This window comes from Crocodylus porosus, unplaced genomic scaffold (assembly GCF_001723895.1).
Source record: "Crocodylus porosus isolate Cpor-Errol unplaced genomic scaffold, CroPor_comp1, whole genome shotgun sequence".
NCBI classification, from domain to species: Eukaryota; Metazoa; Chordata; order Crocodylia; family Crocodylidae; genus Crocodylus; species Crocodylus porosus.
The window spans coordinates 6,744,976-6,768,872 of record NW_017728934.1 but is presented as its reverse complement, the minus strand read 5'-3'; the positions used below and the strand labels follow the sequence as shown (position 1 = coordinate 6,768,872).

General features: G+C 46.2%; 2 protein-coding genes and 1 long non-coding RNA gene across 3 annotated transcripts in view; all 3 read right to left on the bottom strand.

Moving 5' to 3' along the window:
- Positions 1-9,402, bottom strand: part of BAZ1B (bromodomain adjacent to zinc finger domain 1B) — a 75,468-nt gene extending 66,066 nt beyond the window's left edge. The window contains exons 1-2 of the mRNA XM_019546420.1: positions 9,135-9,402; positions 42-158 (exon numbers count right to left, since the gene is read on the bottom strand). Of these exons, the coding sequence (XP_019401965.1) occupies positions 42-158; positions 9,135-9,247 (230 nt within the window). The 5' untranslated portion in view covers positions 9,248-9,402. The remainder of the gene's footprint in view (positions 1-41; positions 159-9,134) is intronic.
- A 2,713-nt stretch (positions 9,403-12,115) lies between these two features.
- Positions 12,116-23,897, bottom strand: part of LOC109317624 — a 12,333-nt gene continuing 551 nt past the window's right edge. The window contains exons 2-3 of the long non-coding RNA XR_002103082.1: positions 13,803-13,945; positions 12,116-12,539 (exon numbers count right to left, since the gene is read on the bottom strand). This is a non-coding gene — a long non-coding RNA (uncharacterized LOC109317624). The remainder of the gene's footprint in view (positions 12,540-13,802; positions 13,946-23,897) is intronic.
- CUNH2orf72 (chromosome unknown C2orf72 homolog) lies at positions 20,372-23,236 on the bottom strand. The gene has a single exon (XM_019546419.1). It carries the CDS (start codon positions 22,842-22,844, stop codon positions 22,167-22,169), a length of 678 nt encoding a protein of 225 aa, XP_019401964.1. The 5' UTR covers positions 22,845-23,236; the 3' UTR covers positions 20,372-22,166.

Here is a 23,897-nt window from a genome sequence, read left to right as displayed (position 1 = left end):
GTCTGGAAAGATAGTGTAAACGTGGTATGTAAGTTACTTACAGCTCAGCAACTTCCTGTTCCTCCTCCCAGGCTTCTTTGTGCGTCAGCTGGCTGCTTCCTGTGCTTTTACATGTCCATATTCGTTCGTTGTATCTCTCTATCCGTGCCTCGTACTCTCTGGGGGGTCAGCCGCTCAGGAAAACAGAACTCAGGGAGCAGACAGCACAACCAAGTACAGAATAACCAAATATTATGCAGCCTTTCACCCTTGATTGTACCCAGAGCCAATATTTTGCACTAAGATTTGACTGCAAAACTCCAACCTTCGTCACATGTGCCATTCTAAAATTCTAGAGCTCAGTGTTAATTCGGAAAGCTCTGCTATATTTGAGAAAGAATATAATGAACTTCTCTCCTAATGTTTCAGCAAAGTGATTAAACAGAAAATAAAGAGGTTCTTAACTCCATCCCATAATTCAAGCCTCCTGAATAAAAAACATTTTATTAGAAATTATCAGTTGGCATATTCCCTTGAATTCCCAGTTAGTACAAGTTCACTCATTTCCATTTCAGTTAACATTAGTAGCATCTTCCCACAAGTTATACACCAGGTTCAAATTGTATTTGTTCTGGTCATGGAGTACTGAGAATTGAGATGGGAAAATGTAAAGGAGGGGCAAAAACCAATAGATGGCAAGGCCTAAATCAAGCCTAGTTTATAGCTCTTATGAAAAGTGAGTGACCCCAAACAGCATAGTTCAGTGCTCCCTTGGGAGGCAAATTAGTGTTGGAAACCACTTTTAATGCCTTACTTTGACTACACTCTGTTTTTGGATTAAAGTAATTTTTCAGATACTCATGCAAGCATTTTTTTCCCCAGAGAATCAAAGTCACAACTCTATTAATCCCCAAATTCGTGAGAGTTTTTTTTCACTTTAACCACAACAAACTATAAGCTGTGACACTTAAAAAAAAGTTGCCCATCTTCAATCTGTAGCAACTAGCATCATCCAAGAGGTGAAGTTTGGAAGAGATTCGCTTTGGGGGAGAATAGTGGCAACAACCTTTAAAGCAAAAGCGAGTGCAAAGGAAAAAAGGCTTCTGTAATTACAAAACTTTTTCCCTTCACTAAAAGTATAGACAAGATTATCATGTACCATTTTTTCATTTTAACATGTATGTTGTTAGTAAGCATGACAAGTTTCAGAAACTGATCTTTGCTTTTATTTGTATAAATACAAGCTGATTTCAGAAGCAAACCCTGACGTAAGCTATGAGAAGTGTTCAGTAATCTCAAACATCTGAGCTTTGCTGGTCACCTGGTAGGGAAAGAAAGAAGGCTTCCCCATCTTGGACACAAAACTTAGTTTATGTCTGCCTCCTTCCTTCCCTGAGGCACGCTTTTTCAACTAATGCACAAGCTACTGGCCACAGCTAGAGGCAGCAGAATGACTTCAAGGCACCTAACCGGTACTAAGAAGCCTCTCAGGTTCTTGACTCATGGGTCTTGCTCACACACTACATGAAACACTGAATGCACAGTTGTGACTATGCAGGAGGGGTGTACCAATAAAGATTTTTGGGGCCAATACCGATAGCCAATTTTTAAGGAGGCATATCGGCTGATACCAATCCGATTTCCGATATGCAGCTCTTCAGCTTGAAGAGCTGTGTCCAGCTGGTAAGTCTGGTGTGGTGGAAGGGGAGAGCTGAACAAGACCCCTGCAGTGAGGGAGGGAAGGGGGCTGGGCATGATCAGCCAGAGCAGGGAGGGACGCAGGACAGTGGGTGGGGGAGGCGCGTGCCCTCCGGATCTACAAGGCGTGGGGTGGCCTGCAGGTGCGAGCTGGAGCCAGGGCAGAATGGAGGCACGGCTCATCTGAGGGGCATGGGAAGGGGCCCCTGCACCAGCCCCGAATCCCTCCACCATGGGGGCCTTGATCTGCCTCTCCACACTCTTTCCCCCTCCCCCGCACACCACACTAGACTTACCAGCAGCACGCAACTCTCCACACTGTTAGGCTATGCTTCTTACTGACTATGTGCTACACTGCAGCTGTATGCACACACGCATGGGCATTTATTGGACAACTTATTGGCTGCATTAGGCCGGTTTCCAATATAGAAAATGTTCTTTATATCCATTCAATATCACATCAGCACTGATATAATCGGTGCACTTCTACTACGCAGTCATTTAGTATTTGCATATACCAGTAACCAGAGTTATTTCACAGTAGCATACCTACGTGGTTTTTTGGTGACACTGACTATGCTACTGTAGCTATGGCCAGGGTCAATTAAGATGATCACTGGAGTTGGGTAAGGAAGGAACTTTCCCCCACATCAGATTAACAAGGATCACCATTAGATATTTGCCTTCCCTCTGTAACGTTTGGGTATCATCACTTTCTGAGACTATCTGAGCAAACGTTACTTGAATTCTGTATTGGCAGTACCCTTCTCTCCCATCCTCCTCCTGGAGCACACTGAGATTTTTGTGGTTTTTTTTAGATGGCTGTGACTGTGGGGTGCAAGCAATACTGAAGTAGATGACCCTACAGACCTTTTTGGACAAACAGCTTTTGTGAATGCAGGGGACTGGGACCAATGGCTCAAGAAGCCCTATTTAGTTCTAGATCCCTACATTCCCCCCCGCCTTCCCGCAAAAAGCATCAGATAACCAAATTGGTGTGATATTGATCAGCTCTCTAGCAATGCTCAGCAAAGAACTGAGAACCCAACCTGACAGAGCCCAAAACTGCAACTATTGAACTAAAGCCTTGCCTACATCTTTCTAGCAAGAGCAGTGCTTAAATGAATCTCAAGCCCTCAATGTATACAGAAGCCCAAACACACAAAATCAATTGCCCTAACCCCTGATCCAACATACCACCAGCAAAATGCATAGTATTTGAAAAAAAGCATCCAAAGGAGCCACAGTACTGCCAAAGAGCTGCTCTAGTTGGTAAAATGTTGTGACATGGAATACACATTCTAAATATGACAGTGCTTAAGAAACTGGTAAGCTGCACTGCATATATAACTGAAGAACAGAGTTAAAAGAACTGTTTCACTGCCACACAACGTACTGGGCCTTTGTTCTCTCCCAACCCATAAAGAGACTCTGCTCCTTCTGCAGGCAGTTCAAAAGGAGAACAAGCAAATGCCCAAGTCCCAGTTGATAAAAATTAAAACAAAAAACTCCTCTTAACTTTATTTCCAATATCACCAGAAGAGGCCCAAAGTTTTTCCTCACAAGTTTTCTCCTTGCACTTGCCATCAAGAACAAGTATAATTCTGACATGTCAGAATTTTGGGCCTAAAAATTATCAATGGTGTAATTAAAGCCAGCAGGTGCAACAACTCAGCACATTACAATCCAGAGGGCACCTTCCCACCTCAAACCCAGTTCTCTCAAATGCAACTTAACTCCAAACTACAGCTGGTCAGCTCTCATCAACACCAACTCCCGACCACATTCTTTAACTTGCATTCTAGCAGCATGTTCAGAAAGGCCTTTCATTACCTCCGACCTTCTTTGTGATACTAGTGAACCCCCAAAACTGTATAGTGCTTTGTAGTTCAAGGGCACAACCCAGAAAAACAGACTGTCACAGCAGAGCTTCCTGTATGTTAAGCCATTCAGTTGTGTGAACTGTTTCGCACTTTCCATTAAAATTGAGAAGAGATCCAACACATCTCCAATTTCAAGTCACCTCACAGGTCACATCCAGGACTGGGGGAAAGATCCTGTCACTGTGTCCTCACCAACTGCTTTGTTTACCAACACCACTCAGTTCACTGCTACTTGGATCATTAAAGCCTGTGGAAACGGGAACAATAAAAATACACCCCAGAACACCAGCTACTGGTAAAAATGTAAGAACTGCCAGAAAGAACATACAAGTTCGATTTAGCATATGGCCACCACTTTGAACAAACTGCTAGATTAAAGAACACTCAAATATGAAAAAGTGAAACCTAAATAAAAACAAACCAAGCCACAAAACAATCCTTTTGAAAATGATTTAATCTAGAAGTTAAATAATGCATGCAAAACTAATTAGAGCAGATATGCAGCTTATTCATGCTATGAAGCTGCTAAGCATCCCTGTACATGGTATAAACCAGGAAACAGTTTGAAAATAAATTAATTGCTTCCATTTGCATTAACCATGACAGTCAACTCTTACATCACATAATGTTCTTAGTACACATGCAACAAACCAACTCTCAAACTGCAAGCAATGCTTCATGTTTGCCATACATACAATACATAAATTTACCATCTTTTCACTATGTCTTTGCTCTAAAAAAAAGTTTCTGCTATAAACCTGACAGAAACTCACATGACAAGAACTTTTTGCAAGAAAACTTTATACTGTGCTGCTGCCGTCCATGTTATTTTCCAACCAGTTTAACTGGCTAGGAGTCCATGCTCCTAAATTCTGAAAGCATGTCCTTGGCTCATCTGCAAAACACTACCTCTCTCCCTTTGTGAAGCCTTTACCTCTGCCATTTGCTGTGCTACTCTGAAGTATAAGCTGTTGAACATCTTCATTGCATTAGAATACTCCCTGAACAAAGCAGACAAAACAGTAAGAACAGCAAGCATTTCTTTTCCAGGAAAGCAACAATGCTTCCCAAAGAAAACACACATTAACAAGTTAGCTTTGCTCTGAGTATTCCTTTCTTTTAGCTCCATTAGTTTAAGCCTCATACCAAGCATTTGGCCCAGCACATATCACTTGTAGCTTTTTCATATCTTAACTGGTCATAGGTAAAACACCTCCCTGTGGAAGTCACATGACAGCAGTTACACAGACCAAAGGAAAGGAAGGCAAGGGGCACTTGACCACAAAGGCTGCAGCCAGACAAGCATGGACACGCAGTTTGGGGCACCGCAGACCTGTCTGGGGCACCACACACACAGGCACTCCCTGCACTGCTACCTTGCAATGCGGGGCAGGGGGGCTACGACCCCAGGAGATCCTGGTGTCAAAAAACCGACATCGAAAAACTGTGGGACAGCACATTTCCATGCTCATCTGGATGCACCCAAAAGTAGCAAAATTGTCTTTTAACAAGATGTCACACTTTTGACTTAAGATATGTAATGCAGACAGCTCCTTTTTCATGGAGTATACAATCTATGAATTCAGTAAAACTGTGATTTGGACAAGGCTAGGCATCATTTACTTTACCTCTCACATCATTTTGGGGTAGACCCATTAGACCACCTGTATAAAAGAATCTATTTCTGGTTTTGCCCTATGACTCATCCCATCTCAACACCCACACAAGTAGCAAGCCTCGATTCAAGTCACGGCCCAGAAGGCTAAGGCGTCACCTAGTATCCAGTGGACTTTGCTCTATTTTTTCCTCAACGGAAACAAACAAACAACCCTGCCCTCCCCCCAAAAAAACACCTTCATGAAGATTTGGCAATGAAGGAAAATCACCACAAGTAAGTACCTAGCCACTCCCTCCACCTTACACCCCTGCCTAAACACTTTTTGCATCCTTGTCCATATGGAAGCTGAAGTCACCAGGTTTGTAAAACTGATCCATAATACTTGATCCTTAGAAAGAGTCCAAAGAATTTTACATATACTTCATTCAGATACCAGGCTAATGAGCAGAGAAGAAGAGCCAAACAGCATAACAGAAAGGGCCTAAGGCGAGGCCATGCAAAATGGTAGATCCGGCAGTCAGCCAGACTCCACTTCCCAGCAGCCCTGGCCCACATGGCTATAGCTGGTTTCCACGGAGACTCCAGGAGCAGCAGTGCAGTGCCCTGACTATGCCAGGCCATGGTTTTCATGGAGACCGGCCCCAGCAGCACTGACAGGGCGCAGGGCAGGCAGGGAGCTTCTCAGGCGCCAGGACTGGGATCTCGCCATGGCGACAGCACAGTTCAGAGCCAGGGTAGACCCATGATGCGCTGCCTGCACGCTTCTATCTAGAGCCTGCGGGCAGCGAATTATAGTTCTGCCCATACTCCAGACCACACTGTCACTGCCACAAGATCCCAGCCGTAGAGCAGCTACCTGCCCTGCGCACCCTGCCAGCAGCCACACTGATGCAGGCAGGGACTGCTGGGAAATGGAGTCTGCTGCAGGCCTAACTGGCCCATGAGCCAGACTTTACCCGTCCCTGGTCTAAGGACATACTTTCACTAGTGGGGAGTTGGGGGAGGCGGGGGATGAGGGGGAAGAGAAAGAGAGGTGCTCAAGTTAAGCAGCAGCCTAGATATCTTGCACTTAAAGCCATACTAAACTGAAGACTTCAAACCTTTTTCACTGATAGTCCCTCCTCTTCATACACAGATTCCTGTTCTGACTCATGAATACTACCCATTTGTGCCACATATAGCAAATGGAAGTAACCTTTCCAGGCTTACTTGTTTCTTCACTGCTTCCCAGCTAATAGGGATGCTTGCATTTCTTTTGTTCCCATAGCTGCATTTTTTATAATATACATGCAAGGAAGAAATCGAGATATGGAAGAGATCCATAGTGGTTCCTTGCTAGCCTGGAACTGTAAAACTGTTAGTATTTTGACCTGAGATATGTAGTTAGGGCTTCCAATACCTCCCCTTGGGAAAAGCATTCTACATGATAACATCACACTAAGTGCCTTTTCCTGACAGTTTTCTGCTTCATCCCTTTCATCCCATTACTTTTAGTTGCACCTTTTGAATCCAGCTATGCAATTCCTCAGCTTCCTTGGCATTTACAAGCTTCAAACATTTCCAGAAGTGTCTCCCACATCATTTTAGTCATCAGTTAACCAAGACATATGTACTAAAACAGTGGTTCCCAAACTGTGGGTCGTAATCCTGAATGGGGTTGCAACATCAGGGGTTGGGATGATGGATGTATGTGCCCAGTGGGGCACAGGGCTGGACCAGCTCCAGGCAGGAGCCACCTCCACAACCCAGCAGGCAGGACCAGTGCAGGAGGGAGCACCACACCATTGTGACCACCAAGGTGAAGTGCAACAGCAACAGAGTTGTGCCCCCACTGATTTTGGGTGGGCAGGGGGATGCCTCAGCCTGGCAGCCGTGGTGGCTTCCCCCACTCCAGGTCCCACGTGCTGAGCCATGGAGCCTCAAGGGTGGGAAATGCAGCAGGGCAGGGAGACCCAAGCCCACAGTAGGCATCCTGCATTGTTTCCATATCCCAACCCCATGTGCTCTGCTCCAGCCCTCCTGGGGCTCCACACTTGGCTGACAGCGGGCAAGGCTTGGGCACTGGTGCGGGGAGCACAGGGATGAGCACTTGGAGGGGTTGGGGGGCTGCAGGTTGGGAGGGAGAAGCACAGGAAGGGCCAGGAGGCTGTAGATTGGGAAGGAGGCACCTAGGGGGTAGGGGGCTGCAGGTCTGGAGTGAGGGGCCATGCTGGGGAAATGAGGTCATGCTGAGGAAAAGTTTGGAAAGCCCTGTACTTTTAGTATTACCTTCAGAGAAGTCCATAGTCTAAAACTGAAAGCTGTTCAGAGGTCTCTCTCACATTTTAAAAATGCCAGTCACAAGGACACTACATTTATTCATTTCTGAATACCTTAAAATTGACACTCATTTTCAACTGAAATACCTCATCCCAATCCCATTCCATTGCACCTAATGCATTAGTAATACCTGTCTGCATCTCAGACTTGCACTTCCATCTCAAAAGCTACTTAATCTGTCCTACAACCTTTAGCTGGCTGCACTTCATAGTAAAGTAATAGGACACTATAACACAGGAGTCTGTAAAAATTCTAGAGCCCCTTTGTCTCACATGCTGCCAAGATCTTTCAAGCACGTTATATACATTTGGATATTTCCCCCCACAATGAGTTCTCCCTTGAGTTTACAACCCTCTTTATCACAAACAAAGAATCAGGTTCCAGATCAGTAATTTGCAGTCTCAAACCACAGGCCAATCCCCCCTCCCCAACCCCCCCTGCCCCAAGAAAAAAAAAAAACCTTCATACTTTCCTCTATGGAGGACAGGCACCTGTTTACATAGCTGAGCATCTCTTCCACTGGTGAGCTGACTTGGCCACGTCCACTTCCCCTTCCCTTCCCCACTCTCCAAGAAGCGATGCACCACGCTGATTTCTCAGTGCTAGCGTAGCCATAACTTTCTAATGAAAAAGGTTTCAAAGGGGTTTTTAAATGCTGTGTGAGCAAAGAAGTAACTTTCACTGCTCATTTCATTTACTGCCTCCCCAACAACATGAGCTTTTCTTGCCACCTATTATACAGAGAATGTATTTTTCAAAACAAGTCTGTCCTTTAAAAAAGTTCCTCCAAGACCCATTTCTGCCCCATTACAACGGTAAATTGCAGCCTAGGAAAGAGATGATCAATAGGTGCTTCTGACAGTTAATTTATTCAATCCGCTAGCTGAGCGCAGCAGGCTTGATGTGCACAATTTACTTTGCACCCCTGTTCTCCCCATGTTTTGCCACAGTTCGGATTAGGAACTCATCAAGGTAGAGACCGTCCTTCTAGTCCAGCCGTGCTCAGGCAGAACAGGGAAGGCGAGCGCCCCCAGAAAGGTCGCCCTCACAGGCAGGAATGACGGACCCACGACGATTCCTGTAAGAACAGTGCAGGAAAGTGGCAGGGCCCAGGCAGGCCCAGCGGGGACTTCCAAGCCCTGAAGTGGTGCTAGTGCCAGATGCATTTCCTTGCCGGGTTAAACAAATGCCTCGGCAGCGACCCCGGCTCCCTCCAGGGCTGTTCTTGCAGGACTGCTCCCGGGCACGAGAACGACCACGGCCCCAGCTGCCCCCTCCCCCCAATTCCGTGCATGGAGTCACGTTAGGACGGCGTCACCTGGGACGGGGCTTTGTGAGGCTGTTAGGAGGAGCCATGGGAGCAACAACGCTCGGGGTTTCAGGATTCCCCAATAAGCCCCGAGCAAGCGGCTGCCAGACAAGCCCGCAGCGGCGGCGCCGGGACCAGCTGCAAGCGCCCAGCTGAGCTCACCCCCAGCCGGGCCCGGGGCTGAGGCCAGGCGGATACGCGGGTGCTGCCGCCTCCCGCCCGGGGCCGCACGTGGGACCCCCCCGGTCACGCCCCTCCCCGGCGGGCCGGGGCCGATCGGCAGCCCCGCACAGCTCCCACTCCCCACAGGCCGTGGCCGGGCGGATACTCGCGGGTGCGGAAGGCCTCCTGCGTGTGCGGCACGACGAAGCGCTCGCCTAGCTCCCCGGGCGGCAGTGGCTTGGCGAGCGGGAAGGGCTTACGGCCCAGAAGCGGCGCCATGGCGAGGAGGGCGAGGGCCCGGCCGGCCCCGGCGACTGCACCCAACGGCCCCGGCGGCAGCGGCGGTGGGACCGGGCGGGAGGATTGAAAAATGGCGGGAGATTCCCCTCCCCCTCCCGAGCGGGCGGCCGGCAGACGCTCCGTGCGCGCACCCGAGCATGCTATCCCCGGCAAGCCCGCCCTTCCCCGCAAAAGCCAGTCCTTTCTGCTGTGGGCCGGGACGCCTGCCTCCGATTGGTCGCCCGTCACGTCTATCTCGCCGGCTCGCCCCACCCCTCCGAGGCACAGGTTTCGCTGCGCCGCGCGCAGGGTGAAAGGTCACGTTATGTAAGGGGAAGGGAGCGCGACTCCATTTTGTGTCCCCGTTACTCGCCCCGCCCCCTCCCCGGCACGGCCAATGGGGGCGCCCCCCGGCCCGGCGTTCCGGGCTCATCCGGGCACTGCTGAGCCGTCGCGCGCCGGGCTTTGTCTGTGCGCCTCGGGCCCGCCCCCGGTAAGGGTCAGCGCCTGCGCCGCTCCGGCAACGGCTTCCTGGGCGCTGGCGGTTGTGGCGTCGGGGAGGACCAGCCTCGGGCCTTGCCGCAGCCCCCGGGGAGAAGCGCTGCCGCGTAAGGTGTCCCGGCCCTTCCGCCGCGGGCCCGAGTCTTCGCGCCCTTCAGCGCTTGCTGGGCGCCCGGGACCCGGCAGGGTAAAACGTCCCGCCGCTTCTGCAGCGAGGAGATCGCACAGGCAGTTTTCAAGGTCCGGCTGCTGCAGCTGGGGAACGGGAGCCATTCGTGCCCCAGTGAAGCGGCTTGCGGCGGATGTATGATGGCTTTTCCTCAAACAGCAAATCAGCCAGAGCTGCTTTTCGGAACAGAAAGTACCCACGGGGGCTTGCCCCAATGACCCTGTCCCGCTCCTCCGTCTAGAACAGCCGTTGCGCTCTGGGGGACCGCAACATGATCCTGTCATGTGCAGTGTTGGGTGGGCAGATGTGGCGATTCACCGGTAAACCTGGAGGTTTCGGATAAGAATTCACGCGGTCAAGAACGTGCTGACCTGCTGCGGCTTTCTGAATGCTTTGCGACAGAATTGTTCTATTGTCTCGTTGTAATCGACAAAGCAAGTGAAAACGGGGAGTTAACACTTTCCAAGGGGTGCCTCTAGCCTAACGAGGCTGAGAACCGCTGGTGTAAAAGATTACGAGGAAGCATTCATTTATCACATACTGTAAGTGAGAAACCCAGCATTTTAATGACAAGCTGGTAGCAATCTTGAGCTTTGAGGCTTGTATCTTTATTGCTGTAAAGTTTACAGTGTAAACCAATGGCTCTCAACCTTTTTAGACTTGAAAGACCACTTGTAAAAGCCCAGTTTTCAGGGTTTGGTTTTTTGGTTTTCTTTAAAGCAATTCTTCTGTTGCAAAGAACTCAGACCACAGCAGGTCAGAATGTTTTTAATGCAAGGAAATACTGGGTTTATTTTGAATCATGTTTGCACATCTAACAGTGCTAATGTTGTATGGTCCTCTTGAAAGTATTTCAAGGCACCTCAGAGTATTGTGTCATCCTGGCTGAGAATCACTGCTGTAAACCTTAACACAGGCCATTATGACTTTTCTAATCTAATTAGGCTAGTTGTAACCCCTTCTCCCTGCTTTGAGATCTACAGCTAGAGAGCCATGATGAGCTGTCCTCGCTTACACCAAGTATCTAACTCCAGATAGATGCATCCACATCAATAGAATTTCATTTGGACTCTGGCACTACTCTGCACTCACAAGAACATCCAAATTTAGCCCATGTAAATGCAAAATAGTTGAGTTGATCATATTTTTGCAGTCTGGAAAGCATAATAAACCCAGGTTTGTTTGCTTTTAATCCAGTAAATTAGAAACAGTATGCAAAGTGTTTAAATATGATGTGTTACCAGATGATTGAATGGAAAAAAGCAAGGCCATACTACCTAAGCTAATCTTGGAATGAGGCATGGCTCTACAGAAGCCAAGTGCAGCTGAGAAGATATGCAAATGCTAAGTAGTCTAGGTAACTATGCTGCATGGTGCCTTCTCCACTGGGAATATTGGTAAAGCATCAAACCCAAAATTAGAACTTGAATCTCTGTTGTGCAATCAGTGCCTAACTCATTGCTTGATGTACATAACTAAACAACTGAACCTTTGTTCTAATGCTTAGCATACATATTGCTCTATTACCTGCAGATCTCAAATTGCTTTACAAGGGCAAGCAGGATTTATTTGCTGGGTAAGATAGTGCCCCAGCGTAGAGATTTTAATCCGCATACAAAGCAATGCGGTCCAGTGGATGAAGCCTGTGTCTACTGACACATTACTTGTGAAGTATTAAGCAGGTCTATCAGACAGTTGTAACAGTCCTTTCTAGCCTTACATCTGTATCATGGTTTCATCCCCATCTCTCTCCCCCCACTTCTTGGGTTGAGGAGCTTTTTCAAGTCTTCCATTGCCCAATCTTGCAATCTGGAAAGGCATGTGGTAAAGAGCCAATTACCTGGCAAGTCACCAAGCCAGCATATCTTGTATTAGCCAAACCATTAGGCTGCAGCTGCGTTTTGCTTGTGCATTGCTTATCTTTGGGGCCTAGAGGCTTTAGTACTTTACATAGTACTGTATGTTCATTTCTTATTTTTTAACATTTTCTGTACGGTCCAGTAGTTGTAGTTTTCAGCACTTCGTACTGTGGTGTTCGATTATCCAGGTCTCTTCTAAACTGTAGCCTAACCGAGAGTAATTTTCTCTCCATGCATACAATGCCTGATCCTGTTCTCACTGCAATAGGGAAATGAATCACATCACAGTGATACAAATGGAAAGAAAACTAGATTCTAACAAAAATCATTAATGTTTGCTTGATGGGAAGCTGTTCTTTATTGCAAACTTCCAGTACTGCTCAAAAAGGAGTTTTCAGAAAATGTATTTGTGAGACACTTCCAAGAACCATTACCAGTATTTTTGAGCTGGGTGGACCCAATGAAAGTGTTAGGCAAACCCAAGCTCTACATAGGGTAACTTTTAAAATGCAACTCAAATGCCATTTGATGAATTATGTTCAAACTACTGAACTATTTTCCTTTGCTATGAGAGATTCCACTGACTTCAGGCCAAACAGGTTTTCCAGACAGTGTTCTAGGTTGGTTAACCTAAGACTTGGAAATAGAAGCTGGGGGCAACCTTAATTAAAGAGCTCCATATTAACATAAACACAAGTTGGAAATGTGTGCTGCTGTTTTTCTTTATTTTGGATGACCATTCTGATCCAGATGGACACAGGATCTGGGGGAAAAAAAAAAGTAAATGCAAACAACCTCAAGTTAGGTGTTTATTAGAGGTAGGCCAGTATATTGGTTGCATGTTGGATCGGCACTGGTAAACAGAAAATGAACACTGTTGGTAATTGACTTTTTTTGGCTGGTGTAGCCGATTTAATGTCACCAGCAAGTGCCACATGCATGCACACAACCCCAGGGGAGGTATAGGAGGCATGTGTGTGGGGTCTCTTTGTTTTGTTTCCCCACGCCCCTCTGGCTTTGTGCACCGGCAAAGGCAGGCTCAGGGCAAGGGGCTGTGCTAGCCACTTCTCAGCAGGGGGCTAGGCCAGGGATGTGTTCAGGGTAGACAGGTGGTGGTGGTGCTGGGAAGGATGGTTACAGGGAATTTTGGGGTGGCTGTAGCCAGCCCTCCCAGCACTACTGCTGTCTCTCTAGGGTCTAGTTTTTCTCTTGTCATTCTTTGGCCCAGGTGAAGAAAGGAGCAGCTCACAACTCTGAGTCTCCTAATGTGCTCATACAAGTCCTAGAGTAGATCAGGTGCTGCTCTGACTTCAGCCAGTTGGTTTAAGTGCAGCTTGTATGCTCCCTGGGGTGCGAATTGTCAATAATGTATGCTGAGCCACAAGCTGGTTAACTGTGAGACATTCCAGCAGTGTAAAAGATAAACACTAAGTTCTCTACAGAATTATAAGCCAACTGTGAAATGCTGGATGCTGAGGGCATCTGCTCCACCAAGTGTCAGGACAGGGTGAGGGTACTTGATATTAAAGTTGGCTATGATGTGTCGGGACTAGTTGCATAATCAGGAGTGGCTGGAGAGTGGCCTGAAAAGTGGCAGAAAAAAAATCAGGCTTTAGGCACTTAGAAGGAGACATTTTCCTTCAAATGTTTACATAAGTTACCAAATAGGCATGCTGTGAAGTATTATTATGCTCATAAAGAGCATTGAGATGTACAGATAAAAGCATTGACTATATAACATAGAGACAAACTGATCTTGAAATGCATGATTGTTTCTGATGTTGCTCATTAGCAGAAGCAAATGTTGCATTGTATGTGCCTTTGTTTTCCAGAGCAGAGCGCCAAGAATAATTTGTTATGGCAGTTAATGTCTAATAAACTCTTAAGTATATTTTCCTTGGAATATGGCATGAATCACTTATACAGTTTATAAATGATGTTATACAAATGGGTTTGCTCATGGGACACCACTTTAGATGGATTAATTTGTTAATGCAACTTCTCAGAGGAATCAAAGGACACTCACCGGCTGGGAGGGAGGCAGACTGGGTGCAGGCAAACTTTATGTTTGAATGTTGACATACTGGCTTCCAATGTATCCAGCACACACCACACTAAGTGCTCCTAGGACTTTGAACATGGTGGATCTTGAAACCCAAACAGAATTTTCTGGGAAAGAGAATTATGTGAAAGATTGTAAAAGTTGCATTTTTTTTCCAGTATGTAAGAACATGCACTGTTCAATGCCCTTGGCTTATTTACAGTATTATCTGTAATCCCATTCTCAAAGATAGACCATAAATTGAACCATACAAGCTTCTAGCCAGAATAGAGCTATCCCTTTATCAGCCAAGCTTTTTCCTAGTGCCTAGAAAAACACACCAGCTCAACATCATATGAGGAACCAAGGGTGGAAATAGACATCATCTCACGTCTCATTTATACCACCATAAAATGTTTTACGGTTGTATAAACCGTGAGCTAATAGACATCAGTACTCTTTGTTGAACTATATCAGAAGAAAATCAGTGATGCAAGAATGGGTAGGAAACTGCCATTTTATTGCAGTGGACACCTGTTTAACTCTGTGGCAGAAGCGTAAAGGCAGTCTGAGCTGGTTGCACTTTCCAGCCACCCTGGATAGGTCCTTGGGGGGCTTGAGGGCCCCTCAAGCCCCCAAAGTACCTGCTTGGCTTTCCCTGCCTAGAGGGGCACACCAGGGATTCCTAAGGGTGCTTCTCAATAGGCGGGGGTAGTCAGGGGTCCCTATTTACCCAGACCCATCTATGGTGATCCCAACTGTGAGTCTGGGCAAGCAGGGAAACTCCCTGCTTGCAGACATGTCTCTTCTCCTTGCCCCCCATGTGTGAGAGTGAGGGAATCCCTTGCAGAATTAGGAGGAGATAAATTCAAGATTCTTTTCCGAGAGCATATTGCTGGCTGCTTTGTCTCACTGGGGACTCCAGCATCTTTGCCAGTCGCATTTCCAAAACGTTCACATGGGGAGAGGTCTCAAGTAACCAAGTAAACCATGGTAAACTTAGAGAGTTAAAAATCAATGATTCAGTCCCTCTTTATAAACCAGTATGCAGCTAATGCAGAGCCTGGAGCATTATATGCTCCTGGTACAAGGTTCTGCTCTAAGAGCATGCAGCTGCATTAATTACCAGCTTCACCGTTCCCCCTAGCATGTAGCCCTGTAAAAAGATTGTCACAACAGGCTAGTTTAGAGGCCAGAAAGGCTAGATAATAGCAGCAAAATCCCTTCATCGAAAAGGAATGGGCAGTCTCACTGCCAGGCATCAATGAAGAAAACAACCTAAGTCACAGCTATACGCTGGATGCTCAGTAGAGGGCAAAGCTCTAACAAGAGTTAAGTCCTGAACCTCTGTCATACTGTCTCAATCAGTACAGCCAATACAAGGCCCAGAACAACCAACGGGCCTTGGTTCTACCCTGGGGTGAGCCAGGGCCACCCAACTCACATCAGAGTCCATTTTTTTGTGCCCACAGACAGCAAATATAAGTAAATGAAAAATGAGATTGCCAAAGCTTGCTTTTGATAGTTATCTGACATCTAATGACATAATTAAATCTTAGATTAGATCCATGGTATTTCCTTTCTGTAGAAAATCAATTTTCTTCCCTATTGGCTTTAGTAAAGCATCTGATATTGTACCACACTTATTAGTTAAACTACAGAAGATGAGCATTAGCGTACAAACTGTAAGGTGAGTAAAGAACTGGATGGAAAGAAGATGACAATGGCTTGTGCTGAGAACTGTACTGGGCTGAGGGAGGGAAGAAAGAAGTTCTTCCAGAACTGGTCCTGAAAGCAGTTCTGTTAAATATTTTGATCAATAAACATGGTACAAAATAGAGAAGTAGATTAATGAAAACTGGATGATGCAGAGCTGGGAGGCACTATAAAACAGGAACATCAGAACAGCACAGAGAACAAACTGAATGACTTCAAGGACTGGAGTATTAAGAGAGAGAGAAGATGAAATTTCATACTACACCTAGAACCCATGTGCAAGTCTAGTTACCTTCAGAAAGATTAGTCCAAACTGGAGCAGATGCATAGAGGAGCTACTAGGCTGATCAGGGGAATGAAAAGCCAATATTTTGAGCAATGAATTTAGTCTGGTAAAGTAAAAGGTAAAGACTAAGGAGAAAGGAGCTGTTTAAAGGACAATATTGGCACAAAACCAAATGGGCATAAATTGACTGTGAATAAATTCCAGCTGGAATTTAGGGGGCTTCTAATGATCAGAGCAGCAAGGAAAATTTTAGAACAGCCTCCCAGTGGGAGTAGTGGGGGCTAGAAGCCTAACTGGTTTTGCAGTGGAACTTGACTTGTTTATGAGATGAATTACACATCATGTTTGCCTGCAGCAACAGGACGATAATCTCAGTGACCAAGAAGGTTTCTTCCAATCCCATATCCCATTGTTTCACTGCTCCATGGGAACTACAAACATTTGATTTATCAACTGATAAGCACATTTTGCAATAGCTACATATGATGCGTCAGACACATAGGCAGCAAGACAGCCCCCATTTATTTGTCTTTTCTCTGGCAATCAGGATTATTTGTGAACCCTCAATGCAATACAGTTAAGGCAAAGGTTTTCAACCTTTTTTAACAAGTGTACCCTTTATATTTTTTTCTTGTTTTTAAGAGGGGAGGGAGCAGATCAAGGCCCCTGTGGTGAGGGAGGGAGCAGGGCATAAGCAGGAGCAGCGACTAGGGTTTGTGAGGCCCCCAGGGTGTGGCAGCAGTGAAAACCCCTGACAGAGCAAATGGGCTGAGCAGTTGTGAACAATGTACAGAACCTCCCCTCTTGTCTCCAGGGATACTACTTGCTCCTAATACAAACAGATTTCACAGCTGTAATAGAAGCCATAGGCTGTGTGTGCCAGGGCAACAGCTGTATACAGGAGCATGTTCAAGGTGATCCTCAAGGGCCAAGTAGCCAGTGGGTTGCAAATATGCCAAGTATAATATTTCAACTTCCTTATCTACTTCCATTTATCTGAAATGTGCTGATGCACAGCTTAGAATCTGGTATCGCTTCTAGCAGCAACCAGCTTGAGTGACCACTTGGTTTGGACAATTAAAGGAAGCCTATTTACATATTTCTTAAGATTTACCCTGCAACTCTTGCTCCTTCCTGTTTGGTCTGGTGGTACTTTATGAAAGTGATAGGAGCTTTCCCTGAAGATGGAAAGCTCATATGGGTCAGTTTTTCCAGGTGGACCTTGCAAAAGCAAGAAGTAAAAGTTGGGTTTTTTATTGCAAGGATATCACCAGCTCTCCTAAGCAGAAATAGCATCCTCCAAAATCTCATCTTCACACAGATGGAAAGGATCCAACAATTCATTTCTATAGTTTGAATTTTCCCCTCTTCTACAACTTGCCCTTACAGGAGCTTCCTCTGGACCTGGATACAGTGGCAAGACCTTCTCAATTGGCACTGTTGTTCATTACAGAACATAGTGTATGCACTGATGAGTTCTCTGGCTGCTGAGTCTGATGCGCAAGTGACAGTCCCACCCACAGGTAGGGCACACCCATGCACTAGCAGTGCTCTGAATCCAAGCAGCAGATTCTTTCTTCTTCTGACACCAGTCATCACAAAACTTGATCCAGTCCACTTCACAGCGCCTTGCTCCATCTAAAAGTTAACTCTGCTGGCCAGAGTGGCATTTTGCACTCCTTTCCCAATCATCCACAGAGATTCCAAAGGATGCTAAGTCATCTTTGCAAGCATCCTGAAATTTGCACTGTGGTCTGCCTCTTTCGTAGACCCTTCACAAGTTTCAGAGAACAGCACATTCTTTAGGATCCTGTGGTCTGGCATTTGCTTGACATGAGCAAGCCACCTGAGTCTTTTCTTACTAATCAATGTTCCCATGAATGACATATCAGCACATTTAACACTTCCACATTTGTCACCCTATCTTGCCATCTTATTTGCAGAATTTTACACAGGCATCCAAGTTTGGTGTAGGTCGCCCATGTTTCTGAGCCATATAGAAGAGCAGATAAAACACATCTCAAAAATATGGATTTTCACTTTAGTTGACAGTTTGTTATTGTTCCAGGCTCTGTCTTGCAAAAGGACAAAGTTCCTGGCTGCTTTGTCAATTCAACTAGCAAGCTCAGCATCAAGATCTACACTGCTGGTAACAATAGAGCCAAGGGAGAAAAACTGGTCAAAACCATCCAGACAAGTAACACCTAGGGTGATGTCTGGAACTGGTTCTGAAGAGCCTTGGTGCATGATGACAGTCTTCTTCAAGCATATTCCTAGCCCAAAGATTTTGCATGAGTCAGAGAATGTGGTAATGCATCAACAGCATGCGCCACAAGGGCTGCATCATTGCAAACAACAGGTCCTTTAGGATGATCTCCTTCACCGCAATGTTAAACAGTTCTCCATCATGTCTAGTGGACACCCTCTCAAACATAATGGAATGCATGTTGAAGCAGGAACGAGAAGTTAAACAATGTGGGAGCTAGTACGCAGTCCTGCTTCTCTAAGTTGTTGATGTTGAAGGAGTCAGGCCCTTGGTTTTCAGACATTACAGTTGCCTTCATACCATCTCATAAGGATTTCACAAGGTTTAGCAATATAGGTGGACAACCAAGCCTTTTCAGAACAAACGTAAAGCCCTGACCAACTAACCAGCTCAAAGGCTTTTGTTAAATCTATAAAAGCCATGTACAGTGGGATGTTTCGCTCAACACTTTTTCTGCACTTACAAAGAAGACTATATCTATGGTGGACCTTTCTGAGTGGAAGCCACACTGGCTCTCTCAGGAATGATTCTCTCAATTAATGTCTGAAATCTAGGTAACGAATACAGCTTACAATTTTTCCCACAATGTTGAGAAAAGATTATACCTCTGTGGTTATTACAGTCACTTCCATCTCCTTTGTTTTTATACAGTTGGATGAAATGAATGTCCTTGAAATCTTGGGGAACAGTTTCTTCCTTCCAACAAAGTAGCAGTACCTCATGCAATCTTTGCAGCAGGTCTTTGTTTGCACATTTGTAAATTTCATCCAGTAAAGCATCAGATCCTCAAGCTTTGTTATAAGGAATCTTTTTGATGCATTGTTCAAGTTCCTTTAGTGTAGGTTTGGCATCCAGCCAAGCCATAACCTCAAGCCCAGGCAATTCATCTAGCACTCGCTGGTCTACTGCAGACTCCTTTGTATACATCATTCCATAGTGCTCAATCTACCTTTCCAGTCGCTTCCTCTTATCAGTTATGATATTACCATCCAGGTCTTCAGACAAAGCGGTCTTGTATTTTGTCATCCCAATGACCATTCTGGTACCCTCATACAACCATCTACTATTGCCTGCGTCAGCCGCTTGCTGAATGCTATTGCAGAGACCCAGCCAAAATTCTCAAGCACACCTCCTGGAAGCTGTCTGATCAGCCTTATGAGCTTTTCTTAAGTTGTTGAGTGAATCAGTAGTAGAAGACTTGTAGGTGATTAGAGCAATTATTTTTCTCTCAAGTGGTAGCAGTACCTCTGAACGGTCTACAAACCAGTCCATGTTTTTTCTTAATACTCTTTCCAAAACTCTTGATTGCCATATTGTACATACTTGTCTTCAGGACTTCCCATACATCTGATGCAATTTGAGTGGTTCCAGCTGACTTTGCTACTTCTGCATTGAAAAGCTGTTTCTTCACAGGAGCTTTGATTTGGCACAAGTCAATACAAGGCTGTCTAGCAGGTTTATTACGGTGAATCTTCTTACGCTTGAAATTTCATTCTGCAGCAGACAAAGGAGCGGTCTGTGTCTCAGTCTGCACGTTGAAAGGATTGAGTATGCAGGATATCTTTCAAGTGTGTATGTCTTGTCAGTACCGAGTCTAGCCGATGCCAGTGCTTGGACCTCAGGTGTCTCCACAACATTCTTCTCATGTTACCAGCAAAAAAGGTGTTCGTCACTGATAAGCCTCGGCTGGCAGAGCTCAAGAATTCTCTGCCCATTATCGTTCACATGTCCAATGCCATGCCCACCCAGAATCCCAGGCCAGATCTCAACATTGGCCCCAACTCTTGCATTGAAATCTTCAAGTACTAGGATGGATTCCTTCCCTGGAATCCTGTCAATAAGTTCTTCCAGCTGTTGACAGAAGCTGTCCTTCTCCTCATCAGTAGCCTGCAGTTAGAGCATAGACACTGACAAGGTTGATGAATCCCTTCTGTAGTGTAACTTGAAGAGTCATGGTACGTCTGGACATTGCAATCAGTTTCACACGATGACCTAAGTTCATTTCTGGTAGCAAAACCTACATCATGCCCTCTTCTTACTCTTTCAGGTTTGCCATGCTAGTAAATAGTGTAGTCCTTGTCCTTTATGAAGCCTGTATCTGAGAGCTGAGTTTCCAAAAGAGCTGCAATATCAATTCTGAGACTCATTACTCAACACAGTTATTTTCCTCAGATCTGAATCCAGATCAAAGTTATATCCAAGGGTTAAAGTCTGTATGTTCCAGCAAGCAATCTGTTTATAACTCAGTTAAGCCAGGATGTAAGTAATGAGGCAAGGCTTGTTTGACCCACCTCTTCTAGGGCCACCCTCATGTGAAACAAGCAGGCCATCCCTAAACAGGGCCGCCTGGAAATCTTCATTAGCTGCCTCAGGGCCCTTATGCCCCTTATGTAATTACAGCATGTTGAAGCAGACCTTCTGCTCATGTATAGGTGCCCCGAGAAACCAGGCACCACAAGCCCCAAGTTCACAAGAAGATTTTACTTCCTGACAGAGAAATAGGAAGATTTAAGGCTAAAAATCCTCTGTGTCTGCCATTCTTCTTTGTGGCTATTGTAAATCCTCATCTATTTCATTCTTCAGAGTACAAGTGGCAACTGCAGTTGCATCTCAGGAGATCTGTAAATGGAATTATCCAGGAATTCACCCCCTTATTTCTTTGTCCCTTAGGAAGTGCCCTCAGGCTCATGGTTAGATTTCGTATTCCCCTACTAGAGCCTCAACATCACCCCCTCTGAAACCCTGATGACAGCTGTCCACCCATGCAATCTGCAAGGTGATATTGCTGGAGGTCTTAACATCCTTAGGTTTGTTTCTGTTTCCTTTCCAACTTTATTTGCTATCAGGGCTGAGCAAGTTTCTTTCCCCGATACCCTTTCCAGTTCCCACTGTAATCAAATGTTTCCTTCCCAGCTACTGTCCTTGGCTCCAAACTGAGGAAGAGACAGTAAGTCCTTCGCATGAGTATGCTTTCAAAGTGTACCTGGCTCACACTATGCCCCTGAGAAATGTTAGTTATTTTTATATCCTTCCTAAAGGACATGGCAGCATCCAGATCTGTCACTACTAAAGGCTTCATGTCCTTTGTTGCACTGCCTACATGGCTGCCAATTCCCTGCATGCCTAAATAAAAGCTCCTCCCACTCAAGCTATAGCAGCATCCTGAGCAGAGGAAAAAGGGAGCCTTACACATGCTTAGTAAATGCTGCTGATTCTGCAGTTGCAAGGCATGAGGCAACTTTGAGATTACAGGTACTCTGGATCATGCGGCTTTCTTCTACTGCTGCTGAAAATGGTCTTATAAGTTGCTCTCTCCGCCCCCAATTTTTAGTGTAACTGACCACTGCTATTTCAGACCCCACGCATGTCATGACCAGTGTCTCAGACAAGAACCTGCAGGTAAGCATCACTTTTGTAAGAAAAGACTCAAGAGCCCCCCCCACTTTCTAGTCACTCAACAGTGTGATGTTAAGAGCTGTTCAGGAACAAATTCTGGCAATAACGCAGCAGGGGCACAAGAACCAGGGGTCTGTTCAGACCGCCATTTCCAAGACTTCACCCCATATTGCAACAGAGAAAGGTATGAAAGGTGCCTGAACAGAGGCTTTCAGGACAAGAACGAGCTAAGAAGCAGACAACTTCCAGTCCCTTCTAAATATCAAAAGGACAGCTCAATGTCTTTTAAAGCATGGACTTCTTTGCCGGATTCATATTTCTAGCCTAGTAATGGCAAGATGTGAAATGTTTTCCAAAGGTGAAGAACAGGATTCCCATCAGACATCTTGTCTCTGAGGCCCAACACTGAGATGAGAAGATGGATGCCCTAGAGACCCCATACTGGAGTACTAAGAGCAGCTAGCCCCACACAGGATAATTAGCTGACATGTAACAGTTTTGCAGATGAAACTAAATCTCAAATTACCCTTGTTTAGCATTAACATAGAGAATCCCCCATCTATACAAAACTAATGCAAAAACAATGTCCAATAGGAATAAAACAGTAATGACCTCACTAACTAGCCTTCGTCAGCCCAGTGTTTCCCTAATCTACCATGCACTTCCCTCCATGCTCCCAGATCCTTTATCTCAGATTCCCCTCTCCCGCACCATCCTGCTTCACACCTGTCCGCTTCAGAGCCTCAGCAGCTCGGCAAGCAGCTTTCATTATGGCTAGTTTGCCCCGTGGCTGGCCTGGAATGAAGATCTCTACTTCCACCTGCACTTCCTCCAGCTCTATTTCCTTCTCCTGGCCCTGCTTGCTACCCTGCCTCCTCCTGTTACATGGCTGCCTGGGGAAGACTCCCCAGAGCAGAGTCTCCATAAGTTTCCGGGCTTGGGCCTCCTCATTCTTTTTGGGCTGCATGACAATTCCCACCAAGGCAGCTGGGGCTTTGCAAGTGTACTTCTTTACTTCCTTCAAGACCTCCTGGATCTCAGCCTGCTTATTCTGCAGGCAAGAAGCTCGGCATAGGAAAAAAATGAGTTGGGACTGGCTCTTGCTAAAACCAGGCTCAGCCCCTGGCAGCATCTGGGTCATAGCCTTGTCCAGGCTGTTGCTTGGTTTGAGAGCGTCTGGGAACAGTTCCTGGACAAAAGCCTTCATCAGAGCCCGTGTGTCATCCCCTGTCAGTGCCTCTCCAATCAGCAGCACATCGGGCTTCCCTCCAACCTTTTCCACCAGGACCTGGAAGTCCTTTAGGATCTTCTCTCCAGGCTCATGGGCAGCAAGGGGATGCTTTGACTCCTGCACCTTCTCCATGCCTTGCTAGCATGGTTTCCCCTGCCTTCAGCTTCCCTAATCCCAAAAGACTACAAATCTGACACCTTCCTGCTATGTCACAATACCTACCCTCACCTCACCCTGCCCACAGACACGGTCCCTCTCCATAGGCTGGCTCTGGGACACAGCTCCTGCTTCACACCCTTTAGAAATGCACATCCCAACATGGGCAACCATGAAGGATTCCACCTGCCGCTGTAATAGAAGCACACTGGAAACCTGCTCACGTAGCAGCATGCCTGTGCGAGAGGTAGCCCCGTCTCCTAGCACTGCAGCCAAGAGAATACAGGCAGTCCTCGACTTAAGACATTATGAGTTACAACAGCACCTATGACACTTATAAACTGACATCCTGTTTCGACTTTCTGACATCAGTTTCAATTTCACAACACTTGATCCGATACAACGCCAGTGAACAAGTTTGCTGCATCACTCATCTCTCTGGAGAACATCTGTCCAAACTTTCTTGGACACTTTCTTTAAGAAAGCAGACAAGAATCCTGAGAAGACTCTAGCCAAGAGCCCTTCAAAAAGTCCAGCAGTCACCTCAAAAAAGTCCTTCCAAATCAATATGATCGCTATTTACAATATAAATACACTAATGTAGCTATGTTACTCATCTATAATTGATCGAGTACAAAATTCTGGGTTATTCTTGGTGAAAATAGGGTACTCTGCCTTGCTTCAGGAACCAAACCCTCATTTATAACATTGTGTCTATGGGAAAATCGGTGACGACCTTTTTACTTAAGATGCAGCTGTGGTTGTGTTGCAAGTCGGAGGACTGCCTGTAATCAAAACCAAACGGACTAATAAATGCCCAAATAACTTCCCCGAGTTAGGCAGGTCCCTGAGGGGGCATCCCCCCGGATGACCCTGGCGGGCCAGCTCTGGGGTAGTGAGAGGGCCCGACAGGGGCGAGACCCGGCACCCGAGGGATACACAGCAAGGTCCCAGATGCCCGGTCCAGCAGAGGAGCCGAGCAGCGAGCTGGGGGGCCCCGCCAGGAAGCTCCACCGCGCCCCACGTGCC

What these genes read in the sequence shown, in the direction of transcription:
- CUNH2orf72 (XM_019546419.1), bottom strand. Translation starts at nt 22,844, where the DNA reads ATGGAGAAGGTGCAGGAGTCAAAGCATCCCCTTGCTGCCCATGAGCCT.